Consider the following 26,813-nt stretch of genomic DNA (forward strand, 5'->3'; position numbering starts at 1 on the left):
AATTATTCTCAAACAAGCATGCTCTTCTGGTTAGTCCCCTATGTTTCACCTTCACCAAAAAGAAAAACATTAGGCCTAATTGATAGACATAAAAAAACCATGCCTGATAATCTTCTGACTCGGGCCGAAAACGTCTGATCCTGGTATATGAGAAACACCGTACAATGTATGTAGTCACCCAAAACAATAAAAATACGTATATATATAATAAAATAAATCTTTTATTTTGTATTTATAGGCCCATTTTGTAGTTTTAATGGGAAAAAAATTTAATAGGCCTATACTTGAGCTAAAAAGAGACAAAATAAACTCTTGTATAATATCCAAAACGTCTAGAAAACCGGGCTAATTTTGATTGTTGTTTAAATGCGGATTTTTCATATAATTTATCGATCTAAATTGGGTAAAAGTGAATATTCTCTGTGTCATTAAAATTGCATTCTATTATTTAAACACAAAAGTGTAAAAATGGTATATTGCGTCACAGCAACGTCTGGTTTGCGCATGCTCATCAACATGCACTTACGAATCCATTCGCGCCGGGTTTTTGCTACACATGTGTTGTATCAAATGAATTCTTCTTCTATTTTGTTTGAAAAATACTAAAAAAATGGATTTTAAAAAAATTGTAGAAATCCTACAGGGAACTATACATCCTGACACACGTGAATCTGCCGAACAACAATTAAATGAGGTAAAGAATTACACATATGACGTGTTAATGTTATGATGGAAATGACCTGTTTTAGGCCTAGCTTCGCCAAATGCTTGAGTGAAGTCTACCTTTTAAGTGTGGGATGATGATGAATCATCATCGGAATGGCAATCACATTTTAGAGACTAAACTAGGCCTAGCCTGAATAAAATTACTCAAACAAGTTTATTTTTTACCATTTTTATGCAAGTAACATTAATAAATATTGTTGGGCTGTACTATAGTAATTAGTATGTTTATATAATATTAATAAGGTGAAATTAAAAAATTAATTTTTTTATATTATAAATATAATATAAAAAAATTAATTTTTTAATTTTCGTAATTTAATATTTATATATTATTATTAAAAGTTTAATATATTATGTTCTTGTAAGACAATTGAGATGCCTCAGCGTTAGTTATCCAACACTATTAATTACTATTTACAGCTTTTTTACGAAACGATCGATGACAATTGGCGTATTCGAGTGTACTGCTGTTGAGTAGTTTTTATGTTGAGTACTTCTGAGATTGTTCTTAACGAAAAAGCTTTGGTTGTCAACGTTTTCTATTCAAATGACTTTCTGTTAAGCACAAATTTACAATTCGAATACAAAAAGTACTCAACGAATCTTTACGTTGGCAACGAAAGTTCCCAATCGAATACGACAAATGCTATGCAGGGAAGCGCAACCAATGCAAAAATAATATAGCATGTCGAGCATATTTACTTTACTTTCAACTTTTATTGCCAAAAAAAGAAAATTTTTGGTTACTTACAAATTTATAACTCCTTAACGGACAGTTGTATTGAAAAAATGTTTAATGTAAAAACCTATTTGGTTTATTTTATGTATTTCTTGGTCTCGGTTTTGATAAATTTAACTTCTGGTATTCTTTTCACTATAGAAGGTGAGTAAAATCAACCTAACCATGTGTAAAGTATTGTACTATAAACATTTATTTTATGACCATTCTAACTTTTTTGTTGCTGCATGCTTTTTTTTTATAGATTCACAAGATCATAGGGTTTGCTCCCCACCTTTTACAAGTGGTAATGGTAGATGAGGTGCAATTTCCCGTCCGCCAGGCTGGAGTCATTTACCTTAAGAATATGATAGTACAGTTCTGGCAGGAACGCGAGCCAGACCCAAAAGCAGACCCAAGGGAGGTGTTGTTCAGCATACATGAGAACGACCGTGCTCTCATAAGGGAAAACATCATAGAGGCAATTATTAGAGCTCCGGAACTAGTAAGGTTAGTGTGGATATGGCCGTGCATGTTCAACAGCTGATCAAAATTAAAATGAACACTACGTTTAAGTTAGCAGTGGGCCTGTCACGATAAATATGGTCCGGGGCCAAAATCGGTCCGGCCGGACCAGTTTTGGCTCTACAATTGTGGCCAAAAGCAGTCCGCCACTGCCAAAATCGGTCCGGGCTTTTCTTCTGTCGATTTTAATTGAATTACTAGGCCTATGATGCTGTTTTAAGTTGTTTGTGGCTAGAAAAATATCCCATGATATATATTAGTAAGTTATCTTGTCGGATAAATACTATAAATAAATGTATTTTATCTAAAAACATGACTTAGGTGTTCACTCATATTTCGGCCTGCCACACACTCACATGAACGGGTATGAGACGCTGATATTGCCAGCTAGATTTTATTTATGATTGAGGCCTTTTTCCTTCCTCAGCCTAATCAATATTGGATAATTGTTTTATAATAATTGTATTGAATTGATATATTGATTGATTAACCATAAATAATTAATAAATTAAATTGTTTTTAACATCCATAATGGGGAAACGAAGATGTTAAAAAAGAAAAAATGGATTAAAAACAGACAGAGATACATATTGTATACAAAAAGCTTAACAATTAGTATTAATTATTGATGAGTTACTACTAATAATGATAATAAAAAAAACAGGCTTAATTTATAATATTAAAATAACAAATAAATCCCCGTAGTTTTCAATAATGACTAATCATGGCCTTTTTTTTAATGATATATACATTATGACTCATTTTGCGCACCATATATTTGTAAGACCGGACCATATTTGGCGGCCAAAAACAGTCCTACTGCCCGGACTGACTTTATCCAGGCCGGACCAGTTTTGGCGGCTAAAATTGGTCCGGCCGGACAGGTTTTGGCAGCCATAAATGGTCCCCCGGACTGATTTTGGCAGCCAAAACTGGTCCGCCGGACCGATTTTGGCCCGGACTGATTTTGGTGTGACAGGCCAAGTGTTTTTCGGCTTGCCCCACTGTAGATTGTCAATTACTGATGATGTATTCTATACTTTTTTTCAGTTGTTGAAGCTTGTATAGTCCCTATGCATCTCATGCATTCCTTTTCAAAATTGTATTCTTCTGTAGATGGCAACAAACAGTAGGCTTTTGATACTGTAGGCTAGGCTACTGTAATAATGTCAGTCACTTTATTGTGCGCATGCGGAGGATTGAAACATTGATTTTGGTGGTTTCAAGGGCCACATTGACATAACCTAGCTCTGTTCCTACTGTAGGTTACCAGTCGTCTAAAGCGCCCTACAGAAGTAGTATCTGGCTTTTCTGTATTTTCTCATCAAATCACTTTTAATATACATTTTAGAATTAGCTAATTTGTTCATGTATCAACTTATTTCTAGAGTTCAACTTGCGGTTTGTCTTAGAAACATTCTAAAACATGACTACCCAGGTAGATGGACAGGCATCGTTCAAAAGACTATACATGTTTTACAATCAAAGGATCTAAATGCGTGGTATGGCGCCCTCATCGGTGTATACCAACTTGTCAAAAACTATGAGTGAGTGTACATAAATAGTTTTTTAAACGTTTTCTTATTTTTAAAATACTCATCAGAAGTTATTTATTTAGTCTGTCTTTATACTGAATGACACTTTCAGTGCTAAAGCATTGATATCCTAAGTAGTTCAGTAGAGAACATCAACAATATAAGGATGAAATCAAACAAAACTAATCAAACTATAGGGGAATGAATGATACTGTAGCTTAATAAGATTGGTTCCCACTCAGATGCACAATGTCAAAGTAATTTGACCAATCACCAGGTAAAACTAGTGGGAAAAAAAAAAGCTTTATGGCAGATAGCATTCCTTCCACTGTTATGATTGGACAATAATGCTACTTGTGGCTTTTGATAAATTAAAGTAGATGTTTAGACTGCATGTTGTGCAATAAGAGTTTTAGCCAATATTGCTGTATTTCTTTACCATTTCCAGCACGTTTAATTGCAACTTGTATTGGTTCTATAACAATTTTATAATTTTTTTCATGAAAGATATAAGAAACCAAATGAAAGAGAACCACTGAACCACGCAATAAAATTCATTCAGCCATTGATGTATGATTGCGTAATGCTCTTGAAGCATGACCAATCGGAAGCGGCGATGCACATGAAGAAACAGATTCTGAAGATCTTCTACGCTCTTACACAGGTACACACAATAAATAAAGCTTTTGACCACATCATGTGCCTTCAATCTTGTTAAATGTCGTTGACCTCGTAGAACGTTAACCTAAAAAAAAAAAATGTAGCTAGCAGACATCTTATGTTATTACTGAATTTAAAATTTTCCGTCATATTTAATACATTAAAATTGTTTGTATAAATGATTACATTTTATTGATGTGTCATACAGTAGATATATATTATGCAGTTTTTGCTACAATGAACGCTTGTGGAGAGCATGTTTATTTATTATTTATACAGTAAATTACCTATCATTAGTAAATTACTGTGCAGTACTCTCACCCCTAAATTATAATTTGTGAGTATGTTATACTGTACTGTAGGAACATATGGAAAAAATGGTTTTAGATATAAAAGGTATAAGTGTGAAATATTGGTATGCCTTTTTACTACACTGTCATTGTTTAAAGCTCTGTCTACACTTTCAAAGTTTGTTTTGACAAGAAAAATGTGATATGCCCATACAGTATATGGACATGATGATGTCATCACTACCATATTTGGGAAATTCACACTTTTTTTGTCAAACTAATATGATACTGTAGTGTTACAGAGCTTTAGGGCAATTTGGTGAAAACAAAGTATTATAAAATATTGAGATATTTAAAAAAAGAGAAAACCTTTTCTTTTAAACTTAAACAGTACCTCATCTCAAAATATTAAAACTTCCTTAAAAATAAATATCTTTGTGAATCGATTTCAGTACATCGCCATGATCTGCTGTCTTAGATTCGCTGTTTCTGGTTGCTCAATGTCGTTAGCTGGCCCAACTCAAGATTTTTATCTTCTCTGGCATCTGCCTACTTCCTTTAATTGATTCCTCCCTACTTTCACGCCTTCATTTTAATATTAATTTGTTACTTGTTTCTATTTTATATCTTTTTAAATGTTTACTGTATTTAAGATAAAAACAAAATATTTCCATCTTAACAGTACTTCCTGCCATTGGATCTGATCAATGAAGAGATCTTCACCAAGTGGATGAAGGTTTTTCAAGAGATTGTCGAGGCGGAAATTCCACCGGTAATAAAAATCATTGCATTTTTCAAATGCACTCTTACCTACACAGTAATATACCCTTTTTCCCTATAAGCAATTTAAGTTCTCATAACAGAGATTAAAGGTAAAGCTTGTTTGCTAGCATCTACATACAGGTAAAAAAAATGTTACCTCAAGGTGGGAATGAACAATGTGGAGTCTGGTGACCGGAGCTTGAACCTACAACCTCTAGATACCAATCCTCAAACCACTGCGCCACACTTCTCCCACAATGATAGATAAACTAGTATAATCTTATGTAAACCACAACTCCCCATATATTCAAGAACACCTATAGAGTAGGTCAATCAGTGTTTTGTGCTTACAATTAAATTATTTGTACAAATTAACTTTATTTGCAATCTAGAAAAACCTTGAATATGGAAAAATAATATTTATTTAGAGGGAGTTTTTGTTAGAATCTTTATTGTTCTAATATAAGAATCTTATTATTTTTACTATTATACAGGAAACATCACAGGTTCTTGTAGATGACAGACCAGAGTTAATTTGGTGGAAGACTAAGAAATGGGCATTGCACATATTGGCCAGAATGTTTGAAAGGTAAATCCCCTTGGGTGGTATTGTTAGTGATGATAAACCCAACCAACCAGATTACATGACTGATAGGGCTACTGTAATTATGGTACATGTGTCAACAGAATTTGAGAAGAGTGAAGCTTCATTTGGCTATCAGAAAAATAAATTGGCCTGTACTAACTAACATTTCCAATTTTTACATTCTCTTAAAGATGTATTGTCCCCCCAAAATATGAGAAAAAAATTAAGATTTATAAAATCAGACTTGAAATATGCCATTTAGGGCATTTTTAATAAAGTTATTCACTTCTGTAAAAAAACAAAATTTCACTTATTAAAAGACAAAAGAAACTTTTAATTTTAACCAAAAACCATTGTCTGACTGACAATTTAAGTGTTTTTTGCTTTCAATTACATTTTTTTCAGGTAATAATTGTTTTTTTTATTCACTTTTTGGACAAACGGAATAACTATTATGTGACATTAAAATGGCATTTAAAAAAAAAAATTTAGAGGGGTAATATATCTTTAATGAAACAGCATTATCAAATTAAAAATTCGTATTTCTAGCAAAACATGGACAAATTAGTTTGAATTGAATTTATACCAATTTATACGAGCAATGAAAAAACCCAATACGCCTAGTAAAATGTGCGCCTGTGTTATTATTATTATTATAAATTATAATAAATTATTCAATTGCCTTTTATGTATCTAAAATACCTATTCATTTCCGTTTTGATGACATCCTGTGAAATAAAAATTGTTTAGTTTTTCTTTGATTATGGTTTCCGACTTCCTCCTTCAAGGTCTAGATTTTGTTTGGTCAAGGTAATTTAGGTCAAAAACTGTCCTAAGGGAGCTTGCAAGATTTTGTGGTCAATCCAGCCGCCAAGATCTAAAGTCGTATTTTTTACTATTTTCACACTCAATATGACATTTTTGTCTTGTACATTTTTTGTTATAGATATGGTAGTCCTGGTAATGTTATCAAAGATTACAATAAGTTCTCAGAATGGTATCTCAAAACATTTTCACGTAAGTTGAGTTTTTAAATACCAAGCTACAGTACAACATGGCTAAAGTTCTGTCTACACTGTCAAACTATATGTGAGAATGTGATGTGCCCATATATGGACATGATGTGCATATCACATGCACATTTGTCTACCATATTTGGGCACATCATACTTTTTACTAGTTTGATAGTGTAGACAGAGCTTTAAGCTACATTCATATACATTTGGCTCCGGTTGCCTGATTACAAATTTTAAAAATATGTGTAGTGTTTTAGTAAGAATATAAATCGAAAGGCAAAGTACTGAAATTACATATGTGTATCAGTGGCAGGATCCCAATGGAGATACAAAATAAAATAAGCAAAAAGTTAAATCAAAACGATAAAGTAAAACAGCTAAAATGTGTGATCGAAAAGTGTAACCCAGAGTTTTCTCTGCGCATCGAAACAAAAATAGGCCCAGTGTGAACGTAACTTAAAGCATAACTTCCTGCTAGAAATAATCACGTCATTGTTATTATAATATTGTTTAATATATTATTTATAATGTTTTCCTTCCTTATCAATATTGTAAATCTCTAAATTCATAAAACATGTTCATTTTTGTTTTCTTTTTTCTCAATTTGTCTAATTTAGCTCAAATCCTAACAACGTTATTGAAAGTTCTTGATCAGTATCGACAGCAGCAGTACATATCCCCAAGGGTCCTACAACAGTCCCTTAACTATGTCAACACAGGGTGAGTATTGCATTGGGTCGACATTGAGCTGATATAATATTATGCCAAATACACCAACACAAGCATTAAACACTACTTAACATGTTTAGTATATCCTTTATTTAATTTATTTATACTGGGTGACCTCTTCAGTCAAAGACTGGTCTCCCAGAGGGCCCAGTTATGATAAGTGGCTGTGAGTGACAGTGGCTGTGTGTGTACTAGTACACTGGAGTAACCCCTACTCGTCTTGAAAGATATACTAAGTTCTTTAAAGTGTACATGAGCTAGATGTGTACACTAGACCCAAGGTTTACAGTCCTCATCCGAGAAAACTTGTTCTACCACCAGAACCAAGGAACGAGTGAGCCTTGAACCCTTGCTGGTGTTATGGCTACGTAATTACGGTTCCACTTGGCCACTCACTTGTCAATCCTTGTCTTTTTATCTATGGATTTTGTATCATAGCATGCGTTTTTTTTCTATTTCAACAACTGTATGTATATTGCACTGTCAGCTTTTAGTAATGAGTCTTAAACTTCTCAGCTTCCAAAGTCAATGTCCTAACCATTATGTTACATAGAACCATCAATCCCTATTTTGTAAATCCTAGAGTGAAATCTGCTTTCTGGACAATATTATGCAAGCCATTAATAGAAATTTTCAAGTGATAGTTACCCCATATAATTGTTGATTGCTTTGCAGTGTGAAACATGCCAAGTCATGGAACATCATGAAGGGTCACATGCAAATCTTGATTCAAGATATCATCTTCCCCCTTATGTGTCACACAGATGAGGACGATGAACTTTGGAATGACGACCCATATGAATACATCCGTATGAAATTTGGTAAGTGACATCATTTGAGGTACAAAGATTGCAAACTCATCATCACCTACTTTTTTTTAAACTTAACGTTTGAATAGGTTATTTTGTAGTGTTAATAAAGATAATCACTTCCGGAAAAAATGGAAACAAAATATTTTCAATTATAAAATGACAAAATAAATGGTTAAGTTCAACAAAAAAACCATTGGCTGACAGCCAATTTGCCCATTTTTTTTGTTTTAAATTACAGTTTTTCAGGTAAATACATTTCAATGGGTTATTGTTGAATTAAACTGTTTATTTTGTCTTTTTATAAAACATTTATTTTAATTTTTTTGTCCACAGAAGTGATTAATTACAAAATAACCTATTCAAAGTATGATTCAATGATATTTGCTCATGTTTTTTGGGGACAATACATCTTTATGTAGTCAGTGGTTGATTTTGTTCACGCTGCTGCTCTAGCCCGCTACGTCCCATGGGGACTACTCATTCAGAAGCTAAAGCAAGCAGCAGTTATAGTATCTAAGGTCGACAGTTTTACGACTTTGTAAACTCGACTATAATTTATAGATCCCAGCTGCTGGACTCAAAAAACGTCTGGGAAAAGAGAGTCTATGAAGGCTCACGGCTGAACGATTTTGGATTCTCGCCCTTTGATTGGTTGACGCGAATCAACAGACTGGGAAGAATTTTCTCACTTGTACGGCCATGAAGTCACGTTGTCTCTAGAGGGTATTCAGTTGTATGCCAACAGGCTGAGGTTACACACACAGCACATTAATTTAAAGTTCAAAATTGACCAATTTTAAATGGGCATTCGATTCATAATTAAAGAACTATCTTTGATTTGTATGTATTTTTGCGATTAAAGGACATCTTTTTAATAATTAATCATAAATATATCTAAAGAAAGAACAATGATTAATTTTAAAATGTCGAGCAGCGATTTTTGTAAGAAATATTTCTTGTTTACTATTAAAGTAGTCAATAAAACAACTTTTTGATTTCAAACTTTTGATTTGAGAATATTTTTTTCCATTAAGTACTCTGAACGAGCAAATGAGCAAGTGTTATAATTTACCTTTCAAATAAACCTATATCCAATAGTTTAAACAATCGATTGTATCTTTAACATTAAAGGCCAGGTGCAGGCAAAAAAATTTCTATTGATCATACATTCCAATAATTATTGATCTATAGTTTCCACTATGTTTCATAATTTTTGGGATTTTATATGTGTTACAAGAGCTTGTTGAAGATAAGCACTTCCTTATCAGTGTGGGGATAGTTCAAATTACACAGTAAAATCTCTATTCTTTTGTACACAAATTTTGTAAATAGAGAGCATTTTAAAATACTATGAAAAATAAACGGTGTAGTAAATAATGTTATCAGATGACTAAATATAGGTAATATAACTTAAATTTTACATTTCTAGTTTTTTTATTCAACTTCATTGTTTTATTTTCATGCTATAGCAAAAATTATCCACCGTATATCCACCATCTTTTTTATCCTTCTAGGGAGTCACCAGACATGTTATTACATTAGGTTAAACTACCTAACTACTGAAAAAAAGGTCTTTCTGGTTTTTATAGCAGAATTTTGCCAAATTTTGTATTTTACCATTTTAAGGGAAATTCATGTTTTTTTTCGTGTTGATTTCTATTATAAATTATTTATGTACAATTAATCGGGTATTATATTTAAAATTCATGCCTGAATATTGAAAATCCATTTGCAATTATAAAATGTCCAGAAAATGCATCTATTAACTTTTTTTTCCAGATGTCTTTGAAGATTTCATTTCTCCTGTTACTGCTGCACAAACCGTGCTGCAGTCAGCTGCGTCAAAAAGAAAAGAGGTGCTGCAGAAGACAATGGGATTCTGTATGAATGTACTGACACAACCTGGTGTAGGTCCACGACAGAAAGATGGCGCACTACATATGGTTGGATCAATGGCAGAATTGTTACTTAAGGTATCAGGCTAGTTTTTATCAATCCCTTGAACTTAGTTGATCATTGCAAGAACTCAAAATTGTGTAAGCTGTAATTTCAATTTATTCAGGCACGATTTTATACCCTATCCAGAACGCTTTATTGCAACTCTATACAGGACACCCTATGCTAAAGCTCTGTCTACACTATTAAACTAGTTTGACAAATATGTGATGTGCCCAAATATGGTAGCGATATGCCCAAATATGGTAGTGATATGCCCAAATATGGTAGTGATCATGATCATCATGTCCATATATGGGCACATCCCATTTTTTTGTCACATATTTTTTTTTTTTAATTTATTACGGTATATAAAATATACAAATGCAATAGCATAGAGCTTAAAGGTGAAACTTTGTTAGATCCACTTAATGGGGGTATAAACACCAAAACCCTTAATTAAGTGTTTAACTGCAGTCAATGATTACATAACATTAATGTTTGTTTTTTTATTTGTTTTTTTATAGAAAAAAATGTACAAAGATAGAATGGAACATATGTTGGTATCGCATGTTCTTCCTGAATTTAAAAGTGAACACGGCTACATGAGAGCAAGGGTGAGCTTTAAATAATTCTATTGCTACAATAATGTTTAAAGTAGTGTAATATTGTAATACCCTTGACGAAATAAAACAAACCTAGTCATCATTGTGCACATGTATCTTAAATGCTAATGTCTCAGAAATGTTAGTTAATGTAGTTCTCGCACGCATATTCTGTATTATACCCTATTTACACCACATAGAACAACTCTGGAGTTTATACTGGGAATATGTCAAAGAAAACACCAGAGTGTGTAATTTCCACAGTTTTAAAAGTGTATAATTCTATAATTTGCAATTTAACTCTTGAATGTAAATGTTGTAGTTATATTTGATCTAAAAACTGCTATTTTGAATGTAATGGTGTTATCCTATATCTTAAAAAACACTATTTTGAATGTAATAGTGTTATCGTGTTTCTAAAAAGCAGTATTTTGAATGTAATAGTGTTATACTGTATATAAAAAGTACTATTTTGAATGTAACAATGTTATACTGTATCTAAAAAGCACTATTTTGAATGCAAGTGTTATCACTGTATCTAAATATACTATTTACAGATATATAAATGATACGTATAAAAAATGTTATTTTGTGGTGAAAGCAATATAAACAACTTCATCACAATTTTTTTTTAGGCCAACTATGTCATTCACACATTCTCCGAAGTACGGTTTAAAAATGACAAGAACCTTCAATCAGCACTTGACCTGACCCGCCAATCTCTCGTCCTTGACAAAGAGATGCCTGTGAAAGTCGAAGCTGCCATCGCCTTACAAATGCTTATCACCAGTAATGAGAAAGCCAAGGATTACATCCAGCCCCACGTTAAAGAGGTCATCGAAGGTCAGTAATAGTTCACAAATCCAATTTAGTAAAATATTAAATTATTATTTTCAACAAATTATTATAGGATAATAAACAATGCTTTAATGTTATGCAATTACACCTGTAAATTATGCAATAAACATTTCAGTACACCTGTTCTATGCATATTTGGCCACTTGACTATTGCTGGTGAAGACTAAATATTTTGTGCGCTTTATAGATTAGTCAAACTTTATATTTTTCAGCAAATCTAAAAACAAAGCAGTACACTTCCAGTTAAAATGCTAAAACGCTGTCTACACTATCAAACTAGTTTGACAAAAAAAAGTGTGATGTACCCAAATATGGTAGTGATATATATGGGTACATCACATTTTTTTAAAACATAAATTTGATAGTGTAGACAGACCTTTACAACAGTTCATAGACTGATCAAACTGTTTTTTCTATTTACTCAGCCTTGTTAATCGTAATCAGAGAGACGGAGAATGATGACTTGACAAACGTGATGCAGAAACTGATATGTACTTATTGTGACGAGGTGACGACCATTGCGGTTGACATCACAACACATTTAGTAAGTTATCAAAATGTGGGAATTGATGTTGCAGTTCGGACTTGTTGTAGTTGATATCACTATATGCCAAGATGGCTTTCTTACAAAAGAATAAAATCAATGCATTGGTAAAAAATGGACAACACAAACTGACAAACAATACAGATGTATCAACTAATGAGACACCAATGCCAATGTTAAATTCTCAATACAAAGTACCTTTTAAAATTAACAGCCTAACTAATGATGTGATTATCGATATTGCATCAACACAATAAAAATCAATGATTTTTTATACTGTATATCCTGTTTATAGGCGGCAACATTTACTCAAGTTGTGGATGGGGATGATCCTTCAGATGATAAGGCGATAACAGCAATGGGAATATTGAACACAATAGAAACACTATTAAATGTCATGGAAGATCACAAAGAGGTAAGGCATTCTTTATATATATATATACAGTATATATGTAGCAAAGTGTTTTATTCCAGTATTTCCCCAGTTTGTGAATCAAGATAAATTTATTGCAACAAAGTTGAATTATATAATAGTATATATTCTTTATTTAAATACCCCTTTCAATCCCAAAAGCAAAACTCCGGAGTTGTCGCCCCAGTGTTTTGGTGTAAAAAGTAAATCAAACAATGATCATTGCTATGAAAACAAACAAAATAGAGGGCAGTATTTTTTATTTTATTTAAAACCCCCGGTGTTGCTAGGTTTCTGTGAATGGGGTCTTTTCAGAGTTTCTCAACGTTTTGAATGGTCACAAACCCTGGGGTGCCTCTGGAGATCACTGCAGAGTTTTGGTGTGAAAGGGGTATTAGTCATATCCTAACAAGATAATATACTAGCCTCACAATAGAACACCTCCTATTCAGGACACACCTATTCAGATTAGTAAGGGAACACTTTCTAGTGAATAAAGGAAAAGAGATTTGTTTCAAATTTGGCAATCTTATTCAGGGAACTCTTTGTTGGGTCTTAAAGTGGAAGGAATTCTACTGACCAAAACTGTGTCACAAAGAGGTTGTGTAGGGAATCAAAAATTTAAATAATATATACCTATATACAGTATACCTATTTTAACTATAATACTAACATATTTTCTTTATTTAGATAATGCTGCAATTAGAAGGCATAGTGTTACAAGTGGTCCGGGTTATTTTGCAACAGCAAGTCATTGGTAGGCTACACTTTCATTATTAATAATTGTCACTATAATTTAAAGTTAAAATATATCTTATCTTAGCTTGGTAATTAATCTTTGAAAACATTTTTGTAGATTTCTATGAGGAGGTTTTATCACTGATCTTCAGCATGACTTGTACACATATATCACCCCCTCTATGGCAAGTCTTTCCAATGGTCTATGAAATGTTCAGCAATGATGGCTTTGATTATTTCTTAGGTAAGTAAACTTTGAAAGGGCTTAAGCTCTGTCTACACTATCAGACTTTATGTGATGTGTCCATATATGGATATGATGATGTCATATCACTACCATATTATTTGGGCACATCACACCTTATTTGTCAAACTAGTTTGATAGTGTAGACAGAGTTTTATGAAGTAGAAAGTGAACAATTCTTTTAAAATATGAATATTACAGCCTTTAATAATTACCTCCAGTGAGGAGGTTAAAAATCAACTTAATTTATCTGTCTGCAAGATTATATATTATATACAAAAAATATATTTACCTTAGACAGATATTAGACTAAAGAAACATTTTTTGTAGGTAATTATAATAATATTACATCGATCTTACATAGCACTTAATGCACAAAGCCTCTAAATGCTTCACATTATTACCCCAGTAATGTTTTGGATCAAATACGTCTGAAAACGTACTCCTGTAATATTGCAGCCAGTAATCAGCACAGTTGGGTTTTAAAATATATCAGGTACCCATTTGTACACCTGAGTGGAGAGAGAGGCAAAGTAAAGTGTCTTGCCTAAGTACACAAGCTACGCGACAAGCTTTGGATTCGGACTCACGATTCCACAATTAGTAGTCCAACGTCCAACATACTGCACCACATGCTCTCACATAGGTATAAAATCAATAGTTACATGATCTACACACTTTTTTTTAAATCATGTTTTTAATTCTCTTTTTCACAACCGGCCATCATAAACATAGTCATTGCTTATAAACTTCAGATCATTATCATACAAGAATTGGAAAAAATGCCTATCCCAGACTGAAACTACCATACCATCTGGCAAGATATAAATTCTAGTAAATCATTTTTTTTTTAATATAGAAATGATGCCTGCATTACACAACTACATCACAGTTGATCCACAGACCTTCCTGTCAAACACTGTGTACATTGAAAGTATCTTCAACATGTGTAAAAAGGTAATTCTAGTAAATGTATAATATGTAATCTATTGTATACAAGGCTGTGAAAGTGTAATATGGGAAGGGGCTATAAAATAATGGATAACATGTAATCTAGCTTAGCCCCTTCTTAACCATGGATGTATTGGGCAAAGGTAAGCAGGACACCACCTTCCACGTTTTTCACCATGAAAGTACTTCTTTTATTTTGTTCCCACCCACTAATAAGTTTTTAATTATAATTATAACTATTACTTCTCTTGCTACATCCCTGCTTAACTTAATTATCTTTGTCAGATCCTCGTAAACTGGGCCCGGGAGTGCCTCCAACTCAAACATTGCCTTCTATACGTTATTTATTTTAGTTGGTAGCTGTTTCTAATGTTTTAAATCTTCAATTGCTATTTGTTGTTTTCCAGATAATTTCTGAAGAGTCCGATGGCGGTGAGGATGCAGAGTGTCATGCTATGAAGCTCTTAGAGGTCATTGTCATTCAGTACAAAGGTCGAATTGATCAGGTGAGATTTTATCAAGTGGATGATGTTATAGTTAAGATTTCATTGAAATTAGTGTGGTATGCATGAACTAAAAACAGTATGTATGTCATTTCAAATCTCCGTGGGACTTGAAAGCCTTTGGGGCAGAATGTTTTTGACAACATTATGGTATGATTTCAGTTTAAATTTACTTAAATCTTAATTATTGTATTTCTTTGTAGTGCATACCATCGTTTGTGACTTTAGCCATGGAGAGGTTAATGCGTAACATCAAAACCAGCGAGCTTCAACAGATGTGTCTTCAGGTGATCGTGGGGGCGCTCTACTACGATCCAACGATTCTTTTACAGACCTTGGAGAAGGTGGTTGTTCCGACAACTGGTGAGCCTGCTCTGCTATGGTTTGTCAAGATGTGGTTACAGTATACAGATTGTTTCCTTGGGTAGGTGGTAGTATAGTTATATGTCTGTCGGTTTGTTTGTGCAACTATAACATAACGCAACATGCATCAAATCTTAAAGAGTCTGTGTGTTCATAACAGAAATGCAGTCTACTCTCTAAAAACACTGGAGCTTGCCAAAAAAGGCTAGTGTTAGACAAGTCTGGGGCATTATATATTTGAGAGTTTAAAGTATTGGCAACTAATTGTCATTTTTTAAAATCTTATTTAAAGTTTGGTGTAAATGTTTATGTATTATTTGACGCTCGCATCAGGTATTGGCAGATACTGTACTATCTCCAAATGTTAATGCATTTTCGTTGTTCTTTGCCAGGTTTGGTATACATTGATGATGTACATTTTAAAATATATATATTGATATCTTACTAGGTTACATGACCGAAAGGTTTGTGTACTTGGACTCCTAGCTCTTCTCGAGCTCCCTAACAGGCCTGAAGCTGTGTCTGCCAGTGCCCAACACTACCTCCCTGCACTTATAATGCTCTTCAAGGGCTTACAGAGAGTTTATGACTGTAAGTATTATATTGTTTGCTTTGTATGATTTTCAAATGGATACGGTTCTATGCTCACCCAAAGGTCAAATTTGCTTTCTTAAAACTGGCAAAAAGATTGCCGATTTATTTCCTGCAAATTGGAAATTCTTTAGAAAATTGGTTTAAAGCAAATTGCCAAATTGTTTGGTAAATACATATTAAATGTGTAGTTTGTTGTGTAGTGTGGTTTTGTTTTGGTTTACGGAAAACTTTATTCAGAGGAAATTTTTTTTCTTGCCAGTTGGCAACTCCAATCGCCATTTGCGAACACGTGAATGGCTAGCATGAGCGTAGGTTTATGAATTTTCTGTTTCATTGGAAGTTTCATATTTCGAAATACAGTAGAACACTAATATTAAAAGGTCCCTTTTGAGGGTGTACCCTGAATAGGGGCTGACCCTAGTGTTGAAACCTCTATTTCCCCTTATTCATTTACTGAAAGGTGTCCCCTGAATAGCCGTGTCCAAAGAACTTATAACACAAGAATCTCCTGTTTGTCCGAAGCGTGTAACAATTTTGAAAGGCATTGTGGGATAGAATAGTGCTAATGGGTGGCGCCATTGTGAGCCATGGAGTAGGGCGCCCGCATCAAATTAGAAAGTCAAAATCATAGAGGGGATCTGCTAATACTCTAGGTGGGGTAGAGTAATTGACTTCCTAGTTTGGAGGGGGCGCTGCTCCATGCTGTGAAATGGCGTCGCCCAGTTTGACCTTTTAACCCTGTACTTCTGATACTGTGTTTTGAATGCAAATTGAAGAACAGGAGATTCTTGTGTTATAAGTTCTTTGCTAGATTCTTGTGTTATAAGTTCTTTGCTAGATTCTTGTGTTATAAGTTCTTTGCTAGATTCTTGTGTTATAAGTTCTTTGCTAGATTCTTGTGTTATAAGTTCTTTGCTAGATTCTTGTGTTATAAGTTCTTTGCTAGATTCTTGTGTTATAAGTTCTTTGCTAGATTCTTGTGTTATAAGTTCTTTGCTAGATTCTTGTGTTATAAGTTCTTTGCTAGATTCTTGTGTTATAAGTTCTTTGCTAGATTCTTGTGTTATAAGTTCTTTGCTAGATTCTTGTGTTATAAGTTCTTTGCTAGATTCTTGTGTTATAAGTTCTTTGCTAGATTCTTGTGTTATAAGTTCTTTGCTAGATTCTTGTGTTAAGTTCTTTGCTAGATTCTTGTGTTATAAGTTCTTTGCTAGATTCTTGTGTTATAAGTTCTTTGCTAGATTCTTGTGTTATAAGTTCTTTGCTAGATTCTTGTGTTATAAGTTCTTTGCTAGATTCTTGTGTTATAAGTTCTTTGCTAGATTCTTGTGTTATAAGTTCTTTGCTAGATTCTTGTGTTATAAGTTCTTTGCTAGATTCTTGTGTTATAAGTTCTTTGCTAGATTCTTGTGTTATAAGTTCTTTGCTAGATTCTTGTGTTATAAGTTCTTTGCTAGATTCTTGTGTTATAAGTTCTTTGCTAGATTCTTGTGTTATAAGTTCTTTGCTAGATTCTTGTGTTATAAGTTCTTTGCTAGATTCTTGTGTTATAAGTTCTTTGCTAGATTCTTGTGTTATAAGTTCTTTGCTAGATTCTTGTGTTATAAGTTCTTTGCTAGATTCTTGTGTTATAAGTTCTTTGCTAGATTCTTGTGTTATAAGTTCTTTGCTAGATTCTTGTGTTATAAGTTCTTTGCTAGATTCTTGTGTTATAAGTTCTTTGCTAGATTCTTGTGTTATAAGTTCTTTGCTAGATTCTTGTGTTATAAGTTCTTTGCTAGATTCTTGTGTTATAAGTTCTTTGCTAGATTCTTGTGTTATAAGTTCTTTGCTAGATTCTTGTGTTATAAGTTCTTTGCTAGATTCTTGTGTTATAAGTTCTTTGCTAGATTCTTGTGTTATAAGTTCTTTGCTAGATTCTTGTGTTATAAGTTCTTTGCTAGATTCTTGTGTTATAAGTTCTTTGCTAGATTCTTGTGTTATAAGTTCTTTGCTAGATTCTTGTGTTATAAGTTCTTTGCTAGATTCTTGTGTTATAAGTTCTTTGCTAGATTCTTGTGTTATAAGTTCTTTGCTAGATTCTTGTGTTATAAGTTCTTTGCTAGATTCTTGTGTTATAAGTTCTTTGCCGTGTCCCAAAGGAGGTTCTACTGTACGTACTGTACGTGGGCGTGTGGCGCAGTGTGTTGGACGTTGGACTACCGATCGTCAGACCTAGGTTCGAATCCAACTCTCGCCGCATTGCTTGTATCCGTAGGCAAGATACTTTACTTACGTTGCCTCTCTCCACCCAGGTGTATAAATGGGTACCCAGTTAGATCTAGACACAACTGCGCTGGTTACCGGCTGCATTATGGGAGTATGTTTCCATACGTGTTTGATCCCAAAAAATACTGGGGTAATAATGCTTGTAAAGCGCCTTTGAGCATGATTACTCATGAAAAGGGCGCTATATAAATCTGGTATTATTATTATTATTATTATTACTGTATTATTTACCTCCGCCAAGGAGGTATATGTAATCGATCGCGTGGGTTTGTTTGTTACTTGGCCAAATTGAAAATTGGCCAAGTATGTTGATCTGTTTGGTTTGTGTGTTTGTTTGTTTGTCATCACTCTAGCGCTCACAGTTTTGATTCGAATGACTCCAATTTACTACCATACATGTCACCTGGTGCAGGGACGACACTGCCCAATTTTGGTTAAAATCTGGACCACGGTCCCAATTCTGGAGCACTTAAAAATTATTTTCAGACCTGCTAGTCTTAAAAGATAGGACAGAATTATCAAAAGCCGGTATGCAGTCTTAAATTAACAAGTAAACTAAACTTGCATTTTCTCGAGAACTACTTCTCCCAAAAACTTCATTTTTGTACAAGAGGCAAGAGTTATAATTTGTGATTTCTAATTTTAAAACATAAGTTGATTTAAAGACCCCTTCCCTGCAATTTTGGACGTTTTTTGGAAAATAATACCTATATATCACTTTAAAAACATTAAACCATGTCATTTCTTGTCTTAAATGTACGTTTTATGGTAAATTATGATAAAAAGTGAGAAACAATGCACTACCTAAGTAGCTCGCGGCGATCGACCTCTCGTGGACGGTCTTAGGCCTAGCCTAGCTAGGCTTAGTTTTGTAGGCCTAGCTGGTAAACATCGGTAACGTACGAACATCGTACGCGAGCTATATACCTAGCCTGACGTTGTATAGTTGCTGCATTAATTGTCTTTCTATTTTTGCCAGACTCCGTTGATACAAATTGGGGAAAACCCGGTATTTTCTCTGAAAAGTTAGGAGTCTTCCATTTGTTTTGGCCTCACGATCGATCGAAAAGTGGGCGAATTACAGGTGAAAAACAAAAATATCAATCCGCGCGCAATGCATTTTGGGATTTATAGCGGGCTGCTATAATTATTAGAATCGACTTATTTTTCACATTTTTAACAGTTTAAAGACGAAAAAAGTTATCGCAATAGGACCATATAGTATTATTTTTACATTAAATATAGTTTGTGATCTTAAATTAGATCTAAAAAACGTAGGGAATGGGGCTTTAATATACAGGTTTTTTGATGCGAATAGTTTAAAAAACCTAATTCTTTTCAAATTCACCCGTGTGTTTTTCGCGTTGCTGTTGTATTGTTAGTCGAGTGAAGCTATTGTTAGTTGAACATAACCTTTACACCAAACTCGTACAGTATACACATGATTGTAGTGAAATTAGCCTAAATCACACAGCATAAGACACACACTTTTGGTGAAAATTGGATCAATGTCAGGAGGCCAATTTTGATTTGGCCAAGTATCGCGCTATGCGCGAAGGCTAGTTTGTCTGTTTGTTTGTTAGCAGGATTACTCAAAAAGTAATTACAAGATCTTTAACAAAATGAATATACGGATAGATATGTGGTCAAGGACCATTCCATTAAATGTTGGGACCATTTGGGACCATGGTCCCAATTCTGGACCACTTTTTTAGTATACTATTTAGACCTGCTAGTGTTAAAAGATAGGACAGAATTTTCCAAAAGCCGGCGAGCAGTCTTACAGTAACAAATAAACTAAAATTGCATTTTCTCGAGAACTACTTGTCCAAAAAACTTCATTTTTGTACAAGAGGCAAGAGTTATAAATTGTGATTTGTAAATTCAAAACATAATTTGATTTAATGTGCACGTTTTTTGATGCGAGTAGTTTAAAAAACCTATTTCTTTTCAAATTCACTTGTTTGATTTTCGCGTTGCTGTTCTATTGTTAGTCAACTGAAGCTATTGTTAATTGAAAGGCTTGTTACATAACCATTACACCAAACTCGCATACACATGCTTGTAGTGAAATTAGCCAGACACACACAAATATATATATATTTCTTTTTTACCGGAGAAATCTTATGTAGGAGAATTTTACAGTAGGCGGAGGTATGCACTCTCGGAGTGTCTTTCTAGTTTCTATATGTACCAACTCCTCATTTAAATTGATGATATAAATTGATCCTGTTTATGTTTTAGATCGTATAAGTGTAGAAAACGAAGATAGCGATGATGAAGACGAGGATGATGATGAGTTTGACGAGGTCTTGGAGTCAGATGAAGATGAAATAGATGAAGACGGTGCAGAGTACATGGAAAAATTAGAAAAATCGGTAAGTATAATTGTCATGTTAAAACACTGTCTACACTACGAAACTAGTTTGGCAAAAATTTTTGATGTGCCCAAATATGGGAGTAATATCATGTCCATATATGGGCACACATCACATTTTGTTGTCACATTCAGTTTGATAGTGTAGACAGAGCTTAATGTATTGTTTGTTTAGAGTCCTGCTAAGCTGATTTTCAACTAGACGAATTTCTTCGCGCGTATCCATCGTTTCGCAAAGAAAAAAATGTTGCTACCCTTTCCACTACAAAGAGCAAATAGCTGTGATTTTCAGGTTCATCGCGTGTCTGTTGAGCTTTTTGATTAGCATCATTGCTAATGAACGTGTTAGAATCAGAATCCCTGTATTATTTTATCAAGTGGCTATAATGACCATGACCCAACTTTGACCCATATACTTTTTATGTACTCTAATAATAATATATTTCACTTAATCACTACAAAATTGTGAAATAAAAGATTTTTTGCAGGCACTAAAAATATTTCACAGTCATAAATTTGTATCGAAATTTGCTGCACTAGTTATTATATGTGTATATTTGACAATATTTTGTTGCTACTGTGAAAATGTGCCCATATATGGACATGATGTCATATCACTACCATATTTGGGCACATCACACTTTTTTTTGTCAAAATATTTTGAAAGTGTAGACAGAGCTTAAGAAACGCAACATTTGTTGTCATTTATCATTATAGCTGGAAGGTAAACCAGAAATTGATGAAGATGAGGCCTACGAAGAGACAGCCTTGGAAGGCTATAACACCACACTAGATGACGAAGAGACGACGGTTGATGAATATGAACAATTTAAGCAAGTCATGCAAAGTAAGGATATAAAGGCACTCTCTCTCTCTCGATTCCACTCTCCTTGGTTTGACCGCCATGAGTTAGTAGCATTGGGATGCTGTACAGTAGTTTATCAGACCTAGACAATTGTTTCAATTTGTGACTGTCACAGGCCTACCGTCCTGAAAAAAAAGCTCACAAATATTAATTTATAAAATTTAAAAATACATTTTTGACACCAAATAACTTTAAATAAATTTAAATGTTATTACACCATATAATAGCTTATTACATTTTTACCTGAAAGTGAATGTTGTCAAAATCTTAACAATTTTGAGATATGTTTTGTACCTAATAGTAGATTCATTAAATACTACAATGTGATAAATATTTAAATAGATTATAATAAATGTTACCGACAAAAGGCTTCCTACATTCTAGTAGTTTTATGTGATTAAGTTAGTGTATATTGTTTTGTAAACATGACCAGTGCCAATTTTGCCATTTTTCCCCTAACTGTATTAATGAACATTAAATCCCTTTTTTAGATTTACAGGTTCGTGATCCAGAATGGTATAATGCTCTTACGAATGCCCTCACAGAAGAACACCGCAATGATCTACAACAAGTTATCCTCTACTCAGATCAACGCAAACTTGCATTAGGTAACAAACAAATATGATCCTCTATTATGGGTTTGTTAAGCTCTGTCTATACTATCAAAACAAAAAAAATGTGATATGCACAAATATGGTAGTGATATGATGTTATCATGGTCATATATGGGCACATCACATTTGAAGATTTATAGTGTAGCAGAGTTTATAAACTATTAGTATAGCAATCAAAGGGCAATTACTGAAAATATGACAATGCTGTGGGTATCAGTGGCTGGATTTCAATGGAGAAATAAGATAACCAAAATAAAAACGACTAAGTAAAACAGCCAGAAAGAAATTTTTCAGACCTTTTGGGTAACACTAACCCTTCCTTGGTGTAATTTGTATAGCAGTTTAATAATGTTAATATATTTGTATAGTATGTTTCACAAACAATGTTGTCTCAATGTGCTTAGTGAAGTAGGGGAAAAATAACTGAATATCCAAGACAACAGAACAGAAAAAAACCATCACCATACTGTTCCACCAAGACAAGCCGGCTATTTAGTCTCAAGTGTCGTAATGATCTAACTATCTTGCCTAACAAACAATGCAAAGAATAAAATGTATATGGGAAAAGGACTTTGAGGACTATTTTTATCAATTGTACCCTGACAATGGTATACAAATTGAAAAACAAACACTAGGCCTAGTGATATGCTATACTAAAATGTGATGTGATGTTGTTAAGGGGGTTGTATGAAAGTCACAGTTCCCCACTTAGGCTGGACACTTATTTGAGAGCGTATATTAAGTACAAACATTTTTTGTGTTTATTTGCAGAATCTAAAAGAATCGAACGAAGTGGAGGATACAAATTCGATAGCACAGCAATTCCAACATCATTTCATTTTGGCAACAGCTAAATGCTCCTTCCCTCCACGGTATATTCATTTTCTTCATAAAATAGTAGTTTAATGAATTATAGTAGAGGATGAGGAATTTTATTTGATGCGTAACTATTATGCAACTAGAGACGTGTCTGTCCAAAAAGATGTAATGGACCGTGTCAGTTGAATTCTACTGCAGTTACTGCAGCAACTACTTGCTTTTTAAATCCTGTTTGTGTGATAATTAAGATACCTTTTTTTTGGACGAACATACACATTTTATTGCAGTGGCTATCACCAAAAAACTTGTACATTGAAACAAAATTGTACATTACTGCAGTAAAAATGTAGTTACTGCAGTAACTGAAGTAGAATAATTTTGACATAATTCCTAAATTATTCTCACATTTCGCAGTCTGATTGTAAGTTAGCTAAATTCTGTTGCATTGTGGGAGACACGACGAGTGAACTGTTAATAGACGCTACATGTAAGGGTAATAAAGTAACCATTTTACATTGGAGTTTCGTAAGACATGACAACTAAAATTGAAATATTTTTCACTTGTTGTATGTGTGTTAAAGGCATCTGAATTGTAAAATCTGACAATACTATTATGTCTGTTGGGTAATTTTTCTAGACCTCTAAACAAATATGTATGTTTTTAACCGAATCATTACGACCAAGTTCTGAAATATTTAATTAGTTATAAATAATAAGCTAAAGATAAGCTATTGAGGTGAGATAAATTGGTAAAAAAGATTTTATAATACAGTAACCTATTGATTAAATTGTGTGTCTGATTTAAGGAGGTGTTTTGACTTCTTAAACAGTCCTGAATTATACCATCATCTGCCGTTATAACCATATTGTAAATATGTTTTTACATGAAGGTAGAGTTCATGTATAAAACTGGAATTGCTTCCTTGTAATACCAGCATTTATTTTATTTCTTTTAAATTTCCATTTCATATCCGTATGCTTGTTGCAGTGGCACTGTAGCTTGGTTGTTTGTATCCTTGCTTATGATTCTTAAAAGTTCTAGTTCGATCTCATGCTCAGTCCATATGTTTTTTCATAGCAAATACCTAGCCAATGAAAAACAATTGTGTACTGTATTTCTTTTCTTTCTTGATATAACGTTGTGGTTAGTATGTTGCGATATAGAAAAAAAGGTGAATACCTGGTTTAACTAGGTCGTTCATGATAATTTAGTAGAAAAGCAAATAAACTAAAAAAAAACAAACATAATGAATAAATTGATAGCAAATTCAAAGTAATTATTAGGATTTTCAGATGAAATTTTAAAATTCAAAATGTAACTGTAGGCTAAAAGCTATCGTAAGCTAAAAAATAACTATATTTTGGTCCTCAAGAATAAGCCCACCTCGAACTTGACTAAATTTTAACACTTGATTCTCTGAACTGTATCTGTTCAGTATCATATGTATGCACAATATATTATACATTGTACCTATGATACTCGTGTCACATGTGATACTGACTGTACAAATTATACACATGGTACCGAGAATCAGCTTAATTCTCAAGTCAGTTACTTTTGTGACTATTAAATCCAGATGAATTAATATTAATTGTCATTTTTCATTTATTAATAATATTTTATAGTTCAAGATGTTTTCTTGTAGCGATTGTGGTGTTGAACTTCCGCCGATTTTATTTTTTAGATGAAATTTATGATCTGTATAGCTCATAATTGTTCCGGCCTAGTTTTATCATTTAATAGTACTGTAGTAACAATCAAATTCATAATTTACTGCAGATCTTTAACTTTTATTGAAGCCATGGTCATGTTTTAGTGTAGGTGTATTTGGTTTGATGAGTTTTGGTTTCATATTGGAAACAGTTATATATGAAAACTTGTCACATGATGACTTGCCTATGGTTTAATTTGGTTATCCAAACATGCATATAGGCCTAGTTAATATTGTTTATACATGTTTTTTATTGTCAATTTGGTCATGTGAATACATTTAGAGCTACGGCTAGTAATAATGAAATATTAACTCCATTACTCCAATATGAATTGTAAATTCATAGGAATCATAATGTTAAATACTTAATACCTTCACGGTGATAAAGATATAATTTTTCATTTACAAGGTGTATTAGATCTTAAATTATGTATAAATCATCAAGTTCTACCAAAAATAAAAATGCTCTTCTTATTTATAAAATAATATACTAAGTTCAGAGACAAAACTCTAGTCTTGATCCGATTCATACAAAAAACGTATTTTTAATCAAATTTCCAAAAATGTACACCATGCCCTTAAAGTTATCCCCTGTGGTCACATCCCTTAAGCTCTGTTTACGCCATCAAACTGTATGTGACCATATATGGACATGATAATACACGCGTCGACATATCACTACCATATTTGGGCACATCACACTTTTTGTCAAAATAGTTTTATAGTGTAGACAGAGCTTATCAGTGATGTAAATGTTTACTCCTTACCATAGCATGTTGATTATTGATTTTAAACCCCTACCTCATTTTCATTCCGAACTGAAGTATGGGCAGCGTTGAGTGCCATACAATAGATTATTTACTCAAGAATGCAGACAAATTTGTAATTGACTGATTTCCAAAGAAAGTGCTTAAAAATTGTGATATGAATTCTTGCTTTGTAAATGTTTGCTAATAGATTTCAAGCATATAAATTATTTTACTTGTTTATTTTGAATAAATTGATACTCATTTTTACAGCGGCTACATATTCTTTTTAAAAAAGTACGAAAAAGGAGCAAAGTTCATTTGTCTCATTGCCATCCCTAATGCAGTAGGGCCCGTCCTTTGGGAGACCCCTATTGGGCGGACACTTGTCCCGTGAAACGAACGAGGGGGCAATACTACAGCAAACCTCTATTAAGGGGACACTTTTTAGGTCCTGAAAGTGTCAATTTGAATTTGAGGGGTGTTTTACTGTATATTCTAATAATTGTTTTAATGTCAGCGAAATTTCTACCTTTGGAAAATGTATTTGCTCCTAAAATAAGACTGAAATTTAATTTCGATTAACGTCATAACAATAGGATATGACATAATCACTAAATTTAAATTTTCTAATATCATATTTAATAATGTTGTTTAATTGTTGGTGTTCAGTTCAGGTTCCTTATGTGTTGAAATACTAGTGTAATTATAATTTATTAATGTATCAAAAATATTATTATTTTTAAACGTCTGTATAGTCTCCCATTTCTAGAAACATTATGTTAAAGCAAAACTAAATATAAGTTTGACTAATTGTCTAGTTTTCGACATCTCGTAGAGATACGTTCACGCGTTGAAGCTTGGTTCTTAATTTGATGCAAGGCAAGGACGTATTAAGAGCAACGAAAGTAAGTTGACCAATCACGGCGCGGTTTATCATCCAAACCGTCGCTTGTGATTGGTCAACTCACTTACGTTGTGCCTACGTTGTTACATTGCTTCCACTTGGGAACCAAGCTGCATTCACACGTCATCACTACTTCATGTTAAACAATGGAAAATCATAACAAATTGAACGTATTCCGTTTCAAGTGTGAATATAGCTTTAAAGTTGTGTCTTTTAGGTGTTTTCTGACAAAATATGACGTATTGTTGTTTACCTGAAATGTAGTTTTAAGATTACGTAATTCCCAACTTCGTATAAAATGCGTGCAAGCGGCCAATTAATTATACGTTTTGTTATTTGATAGAAATCATTGTACAACAAATCGTGCCATGAATTAATAAACTTTCACAATATATCTAT

The 26,813-nt window shown here is 33.3% G+C and overlaps 1 protein-coding gene across 1 annotated transcript; it reads left to right on the forward strand.

Moving 5' to 3' along the window:
• The first annotated feature begins 546 nt into the window (after window positions 1–546).
• Window positions 547–26,812, forward strand: LOC140055208 (importin-7-like). Its single transcript, XM_072100464.1, has 24 exons — window positions 547–694; window positions 1,710–1,954; window positions 3,358–3,516; window positions 4,012–4,168; window positions 5,137–5,226; window positions 5,711–5,805; window positions 6,749–6,819; window positions 7,436–7,538; window positions 8,223–8,368; window positions 10,139–10,332; window positions 10,822–10,911; window positions 11,535–11,742; window positions 12,183–12,301; window positions 12,597–12,716; window positions 13,404–13,470; window positions 13,570–13,695; window positions 14,555–14,652; window positions 15,054–15,152; window positions 15,353–15,573; window positions 15,961–16,103; window positions 20,619–20,752; window positions 21,469–21,598; window positions 22,108–22,224; window positions 23,002–26,812. The coding sequence occupies exons 1-24, from the start codon at window positions 611–613 to the stop codon at window positions 23,082–23,084; spliced, it is 3,099 nt and encodes a 1,032-aa protein (XP_071956565.1). The 5' UTR covers window positions 547–610; the 3' UTR covers window positions 23,085–26,812.
• Window position 26,813: the final 1 nt, after the last annotated feature.

Source organism: Antedon mediterranea, chromosome 7 (assembly GCF_964355755.1).
Source record: "Antedon mediterranea chromosome 7, ecAntMedi1.1, whole genome shotgun sequence".
NCBI lineage: Eukaryota > Metazoa > Echinodermata > Crinoidea > Comatulida > Antedonidae > Antedon > Antedon mediterranea.